This window comes from Macrobrachium nipponense, chromosome 10 (assembly GCF_015104395.2).
Source record: "Macrobrachium nipponense isolate FS-2020 chromosome 10, ASM1510439v2, whole genome shotgun sequence".
NCBI lineage: Eukaryota > Metazoa > Arthropoda > Malacostraca > Decapoda > Palaemonidae > Macrobrachium > Macrobrachium nipponense.
The window spans coordinates 60367759-60375535 of NC_087204.1; the positions used below are offsets into that span (position 1 = coordinate 60367759).

Sequence of the window (7777 nt, forward strand, 5' to 3'; positions counted from 1 at the left end):
CCTCTCAGGGAGTGTCATACCCATTTTGCAACGGTGACCATTCCGCCTACAGTTGTACTAAGTATCCAAACACTACAGCAAAAAAGTGCCAACTGTGTTTGCACATAGGTGTTTTAATTGTCTCACTATAGGACATATTAGCAAACAATGAAGCAGCCAACGCAGCTGCAAATTGTGTAATGGGTGTCATCACAGCCTTATCTGTGAAGACGGCAACCGCAAACATTGGTCCAATTCATCTTCCATGACTAATTCCAGTTTCCAACCACCTAATTGTCCATCTCATGTCGTGTCTAAACCAGTAAAACATCAAAACAGAAGCATTCAAAAACAAATTGTAACATGAATCACGATAATCAGATCAAAGGGGAAAGGGAGAAACCTTGTGTAAATGCAAAGGTAGTAAAGGATAAGCCTTCAGCTGAACTCCCGGCCACCCTACTCCCTACCATGATGGCGATTTTGTATGCACCCAACCAGCCAGTGCAGATGCGAAAGTTCCTTGACACTGATAGCTAGTATAGTTTCATATCCAGTTGGTTAGCGCAAAAACTCAGTCTACTTGTGATTAAACTTGCTTCTCTTAACATCTCACCTTTTGGCTCACAAATGGTCAAAGGGGAGTTAGATATTGATCTTGCAAAATACATATGGGTCAGAGGTTTGTAAGGGCAAAACTAGTTGCCCATGATGAAGTACACAAACCGATTCACAACGCAGGCTTAATGAATGTAAAGAGAAATGCTACACCAAGGGTGCGAAATGGCTGATTTAGACTTCAAGGGGGACGTGTTAAAGAATGTCAATTTGTGAAAAGGAGCTGAATACTTTAATTGTTTCATCATCAGAATGGAAAACATTGATGGTGTCAGTCTGTTGGTTACTCATAATGGGGTCATCCTCATGGGAGGGTACCTAAGTGGGCTTTACAGTGGGTAGATATATCAACCTTTCGAACGCTGAGGGTTTGTAGATTAGTAGAATCAGATCACAATGACAATGTGTGATGGAAATTGTGTATGATTGACATTGCTCCACAAGAATAGTTTATAACTTCAGAAAACAAAGGTAAAGCAAAGTGCAACAAAAACTGAACAAGGATATCGTGTAAGTTTTTTCCGTTAATCGGAACATCCTAGCGACAACTATAGAAACGCCATCGCACAACTGAACTCACTTGAACGACAATTTGAAAAAGACCCTGATTACAAAGCTGCCTACCAGAATGTCCTTCAGATGTATCTGGAAGCAAGCTTTTTTAAAGAAGTTCATAATCCACAGATAAAAGGGTACATTATGCTTCATTTCGGAGTTAAAAAGCAAAGTTTGACCACTCCTCTCTGCATAGCCTTTCATGTGTCTTCCAAGACCAAAGGCAAACTGTCGTTAAATGATTGCTTGTACCTGGGTCCAAATGTGGTCGAAATGCTTTATGATTTATAATTGAAGTTTACAAGGCACCCTCATGCAATAACATCAGATATATCTAAGGCCTTACATCATGTCTTGCTCGATCTCGCTGATACCAAGTATGCATGTTTCCTTTGGCACAAGACATCAACACAAATGGCTACCTTCGTCTTCAGGGTTGTGGTCTTTAGTGTCACTACTAGTCCTTACCTACTGCAGCAAGTTCTTAGAACTCATCTTAAACGGAAGGGACAGGAGGAGCTGATCAGATCAATCTGTACAGATAACTATTTGCAAACCTATGACATCAAAGATGAGATAAAAAGGGATTATGTAAAAGTAAGGTTGCTGGCAGATGAAGCTCATATGCCACTTATGGGGTGGGCAAGCAGCAACTCATAATTTGATGCACAGATTGGGGGAAATGAGCCTACGTAGATTTCAGTTTTGGACATTATTTTGGACAGGTGAAGTGATTGTTTGGGTTTGAAGCCATGTAAGGGGATAAGTGAGAGCTGGGGTAACAATACCATTATGAAGCATAAATTACTGTCGTCACTCGTATCCAACTTTGATCCCTTGGGATTTGTCAGTCCAGTTTTTATTACAGGTAAGATATTTTTGCAGGATTTGTGGGAAGCAGGAATAGGATGGGATGATGTGCTGAATAGGGAACAACAGGGGCAGGCAAATAAGATGTTGGGGGAATTTACTTACATTCATACACTGAAGTTCAAGCAGGGAGTCATCTTAAGGAAATCAGAATTGCACATATTTACCAATGCATCTAGCAAAGCATATGTGGCAGTAGCCTACATAAACAAGGAAAAAGAACAGACTAACATTTTCATGTCAAGAATGATAGTCTTCTCTTCTTGCCAGTTTTATCCCTATTCGGGATCGCCGTTTTTAATGAGTCCCCTCCAACTACCTCTGTCCTGTGTCATTTCCCCCCATACTCCCTTCTCTTTCATTTAATCTCTAATGCAATCTCTCTCTTCCTCTCCTTCATGTTCCATCCACCTCCATTTCCATCACTTCTCTTGTCATGTGTTCCTCTTATCATCTCATCAGGGGGCCATACCATCTTAACTTTGCCTCTTGCACTTTCTTTGATGCTTCAGTGACCTTTACTGTACCCCTAACATGTTAACCTGTCCATTTTGGTCACTCTGCTCATCCACCTGAGTATCCTCATCTCGGTTACGTTCAACTTTCTGTCCTCTGTTTTCTTTATTGGTGCTACTTCCAATCCATATGTCATTGCTGGTCTGACCATTGCCTTGTGCACTCTGCCCTTTAATCTTATAAGGACTTTCCTATCACATATGATACCGGATACCTTCTTCCAGTTGTTCCAACCACACTGAATCCGGTTTTTTATTTCCTCGCCCATGTTCACTTCATTGTCAATCACTGAGCCAAGGTACTTGAATTTATGGACCCTTTTGATGTTTCCTCCACCTAATTTGATTGTGGTTTGCTGGTCGCTATCCAATTCTATCTTTTCCCTGTTTGTCCTTAAACCTCTATTCTCCAAGGCATATCTCCATCTTTCAAGCTTTCCCTCTAGTTCCTCCCTGTTCTTCGCTACTAAGACTTTGTCATCTGCATAGAGCAGGCACCATGGTGACTCCTCCCTGACACCCTCCGTCAACACATCCAAGGCAATATTAAACAGAAGTGGGCTGAGAGCGGATCCCTGATGTGGCCTGACTCCAACTTGGAAATTTTTTGTTCTTCCAACTGTAGATCTGACGCTGGTTTTTACATTTCTATACAGGTCCTTAATCATTCTGACATACTTCTCCATCACTCCTCTCTCCCTGACATATCCCCATATTTCCTGATGTGGTACTCTGTGATATGCCTTCTCAAGGTGTATAAGGGCCACATGCAAGATCTTTTGTTTCTCTCTGTACTTTTCCATAATTTGTCTCAGTACTTAGACCCCTCATGAATCCCAGTTATTGTCTACCAATGAGAACTTGTTGCTGTAATCTTTCATCTATAATTCCTTCAAATACCTTTAGTGTATGTGACATGAGCTTCAATCCTCAGTAATTTTTACAACACTGAATGTCCCCTTTCTCCTTGAATATTGGGACTAATATACTTTCTCTCCATTTTTTGGGTATCATCACACTTTCCTTGATCTTTTTTGTTAACTGCCTTCCTCATCAAGAGCCTTCCAGGCTTCTGCAGGTATGCCATCCGGTCCCACCGCTTTACCATTTTTCATGTTTCCCAGTGCCACTCTAACCTCAGCTTTAGTTATTTCTGTGACTGGTCCATATTTTGTGTGTCCATCTCCTCAGATATCTTTCATTTTCTTCATTCAACAAGGCCTCAAAATATTCTTCCCATCTCGTTATTGTCTCTCTCATTCCTCAGTATATTCCCATCTTTATGCTTAATCTGTCTTATGTGTGTTATATCCTTGGTACTCTTATTTCTCATTTGTGCTAGTTTAAAGATCTTTCCTTGCCCTTCCTGGTATCTAGCTCTTGGTAAAGCTGATCATATGCTATATTCTTAGCAATTGCTACAGTTTTCTTTGTTAATTTATTTGCTTCTTTATGGGCTATCCAGTCCTCTTCCATTTGGGTCTCCTCCCACCTTTTATTTGTTTCTCTCTTTTGCTTTGTTGCATCCATCACTTCTTCATTGAACCACCATGTTTCTTTATTTTCGAACATCTTGTCACTACCCTCACACAATATTTCTCTATCAACCCTCAGTATTATTTCCATTGTTCTGTTCTACCATTCATTAACATCCTCAATTTCATGTGTTATTTCTTCTAAAACGTTTGTTTTAAACTGTCTACATAGTTCAATCTCTTTCCGCTTAAACTATTTAATCCTTTTTGGACCCTGCATTTTTTTCCTTATTTGTTCAATTTCCATAACCAAGTCCATCACTACCAAATGATGTTGCGCACTCACATGATCTCCTGGTATGACCTTACAATCTTTTACCTCATGTAAATTTTTCCTTTTATACATCAAGTAATCTATCTGGCTGGACCTTACACCGCTTTTGTATGTAATTAGATGCTCTTGCCACTTAGTGAAAAAAGTTTTCACCAGTACCATTTTCGTGGAAACAGCAAGATCTACAATTCTCTCACCCTCTGCACTTCTTTCATTATAGCCATACCAGCATGTACACAGCTGATCACGTGGTTATTCTGACCTACGTGCCCATTCAGATATCTGCCGACAATGCATCTTTCATCTGCTGGCACCTTTTCCATTTCCTCCTCAAAGTCTGACCAAAAGCGATCTTTCTCTTCATCTGAGCATCCTATCTGTGGTGCATATGCACTAAAGATGTTAACAGTGCAATTTTAAACAATCAGCCTAGTTCAGACAATCTTATCATTTCTTCTATTTACTTCAAAGATTTCCTTCATTTCACTTGAGAGAATTATTCCAACACCATTCCTGCCTTCTTTATTAGCTCCACTATAAATTAACTTATACCCCTCCCCCAGTTCATTTGCTTTGCTATCTTTCAATCTTGTCTCCTGTACACAGAGAATATTTACTCATCTTGTTTTCATAAAATCAGCTATTGCCTGTCCTCTCCCTCTTATTGTACTGAGATTTATGTTCCTATTCTTAGTTCTCGAGCTCGCTTCTTCAGCCGCACTCACTAATGATGCGGTATCCCTTGCAACTTATTTCATAAAAGCTGGTCTTGATGAATGAGAGTAATGCTGCAAAAAGAAGCCAAGTTAACCATACGTAAGCTAGAATTGTTAGCTTTATTCATAGCATCACCATTTGGACAGAAAAAGAGTTGCCATGGCCTGGGTAGCGATTGGGGAAGGGAATAAGAATACCTTCATTTCAAACTTGGTGGGAGAAATTAACTTTATCCAGCAGAAATGTGATATTGGAACCAGATACATGCCCACCAGCAGTAACCCAGCCAACATCCTAATCTGAGGTTCCACACTGAAGAACTAGACAACAATCTTTGGTGGCACAAAGGACTAGCCTTTCTTTACGAGACAGGCCAAGTTGAACTGCCGTTGAGCACTGATGAATCATCGAGAGCCAGAACAACATTATCATTGTTGCAACCCTCCACCCTCCAAGAGTTAAGAGAAGAAGAAAAACTGTCTACCTGCCAAATTATGGGATCTAAGTGGGAGTAATGTTGACTTTGTTTTCTTAGTTCAGTTGATGAAAAATGTGTTGAGATTTGCATGCTGCAAAGTGGATCCACTTGTAAAACTTCTATACACGGAACAACGGCACCACTTGCTACAGTGTATGACCATCTAGAGAATGGGGTCAGGGGACCCAATTTCATTAGTCAGTTAGGGCTAGTCATAAGAGATGGAGTAGTATACACCCACAGTAGAGTAAGAAATATTGTTAGATGTAAAAATGAATTGTTAATTTGTTATTGTTACATTCTAAACGGAGGTTAGTTCAGTTATACCTCAGACACCCTTCATACACACTACTAATATGCATTTTGGAGAAAATGAATTAATTACCGTATATTTCGGCGTATAAGTCGACCTGAAGATAAGTCGAACCCCCAATTCTGAGTAAATTTTTATGATTTTAACTAATATCGGGTATATTAGTCGACCTATAAAATGTGAGGCCAACCGTACGCTCAAAATAAGCAGCAGGGTAAAACGTATCATATAAAATAACCTGAATGTTATTACGGTGCATATGTTGCTCTACTTACCATAAGAAATACAGGTAATATACTCGGTATTTTAACAAATCTGTGTAATATATAAAAGATGAATACCGGCAAATATGATTGGAAATGACGAAACGAAAGATACGTTACTCGAGTGTAATGTAAACAAACAAAGAGCTAACTAACGCTGCATAAGAGCCTACGTATATATGTATGTACAAACTGCCACTCAAGTTAATGTTTACATTGGGTTGTTAAAACGACATGCCGGTATTCTATTATTGTGTTGGAATATTCCTTGACCATTGGTTCTTCTATGGCATAAACAGGCTCATTTGAGGGAAAACGAACCTGCAGTTGATTCACCAGATTCAAACTGGGATCCTTATGATGAAACTGTGAATGATAATTTGTTTGATGAGTTATTTAATTCAAGTGACGATGACTCAAGTCATTTTGAAGGATTTTAAATACATATTTACTATTAAATACATTTTTTTTATTTTATTTAAAGTGATAAATAAAGATTTCATACCATAAATGTTTTTGAACAATACCTCTGTAAATACAAAACTGTCAGAGTGAACGCATCCTTCTCAATTACTGTATGTTTACACTTGCTGTGCGATTGGGGTTTCTTCAAGTTACTTTGATTTTTTTCATTTTATTTAAGGTGATGGTTGTTCTAATGTATTATTATTGTCGTATTACAGTGTGAAATGTTTTTAATACTGGTATTTACATACATAGTTACCTCAACAAGGTTGTCATTGTTATTAGCCAACTGTAAAGCCTGGATTCCTGTACTGATATGCCAAAATAATAAAGATTCACGTTTTGTTACTGTTAGATAAGTCGACCCCCTAATTTTGGCATGATTTTTTGGGGCTAAAGGGTTGATTTATACGCCGAAATATACGGTACTGTTATTCAGCAGGAATGTTGGCGTCCAGGGTTACGGGCCATAGACAAACGTGTGGTAGGAGGGTGCCGAACTTATATCAGACCTCTTCTCAGCCATCCACTGCCTCCTCCCCTCCTGAGTGATTGAACATGCCTGGTGCGCCTGTTTTCCAACGTTGGAGTCGACCACACCGGCCCAGTAGGAGTTGATGGGGGAGGGGGGTACCTCCTCATCATCACCTGCATGGCAAGCCGTGTACTGTAATTGGACTTCTGCAACAGTTTAGATGTGGAGATTTTTGTGCTGTTACTCAGCTTTGCTGCCACACATAGGGCACCCATCCAGATGTACAGTGATAATGCTATGACCCGCACTGCCACCACCTTCTTGAGTGAGGTGTATGACAAGGACATTGCACAACACTTCCTCCAAGAGAGGGGTATCAATTGGACCTTCCATACTCCTCGGTCTCCCTGGAAAGGAGGTTCTTTGAGAGGCTAATCGGGGTTGTGAAACACACCCTAGAAACCACCTTGCAATGCAACGTATTCTGTAAGGAACAAATTTGTATTCTTGTCAAAGAGGCTGAAGCAGTGGACAACAATTGCCTGCTGATGTACGTGGGAGACGTGAGAGAGGATGAAGTCCTCATGCCCTCCCACCAGGTTTAAGGTGATCTGGTATGTCTGTTGCCCCCAGTTGGCCTGCACGAGATGTAACAGACCCTGGCCACTAAGCAGTTATGTCACCAGTACTTCTGCATCACTGAAACGCTTGACTGCTTTA

The 7777-nt window shown here is 40.1% G+C and overlaps 1 protein-coding gene across 1 annotated transcript; it reads right to left on the reverse strand.

Moving 5' to 3' along the window:
• Positions 1–2551: 2551 nt before the first annotated feature.
• LOC135223981 (uncharacterized) lies at positions 2552–7332 on the reverse strand. Its single transcript, XM_064262903.1, has 3 exons — positions 7183–7332; positions 4544–4723; positions 2552–3280 (listed from the first exon to the last, which is right to left on the reverse strand). Exons 1-3 carry the CDS (start codon positions 7330–7332, stop codon positions 2552–2554), a joined length of 1059 nt encoding a protein of 352 aa, XP_064118973.1.
• Between the last annotated feature and the right edge of the window lie 445 nt (positions 7333–7777).

Bases quoted from the DNA above. Each gene is read 5' to 3' on its own strand.
- LOC135223981 (XM_064262903.1), bottom strand. From the start codon at position 7,332: ATGGGTGCCCTATGTGTGGCAGCAAAGCTGAGTAACAGCACAAAAATC. The intron at 4,724-7,182 runs GTGTGGTCGACT...TATGCACCACAG, and splicing joins CATCAACTCCTACTGGGCCG to ATAGGATGCTCAGATGAAGA. The intron at 3,281-4,543 runs GTGAGAGAATTG...CACCTTGAGAAG, and splicing joins TAATGAAAGAAGTGCAGAGG to GCATATCACAGAGTACCACA.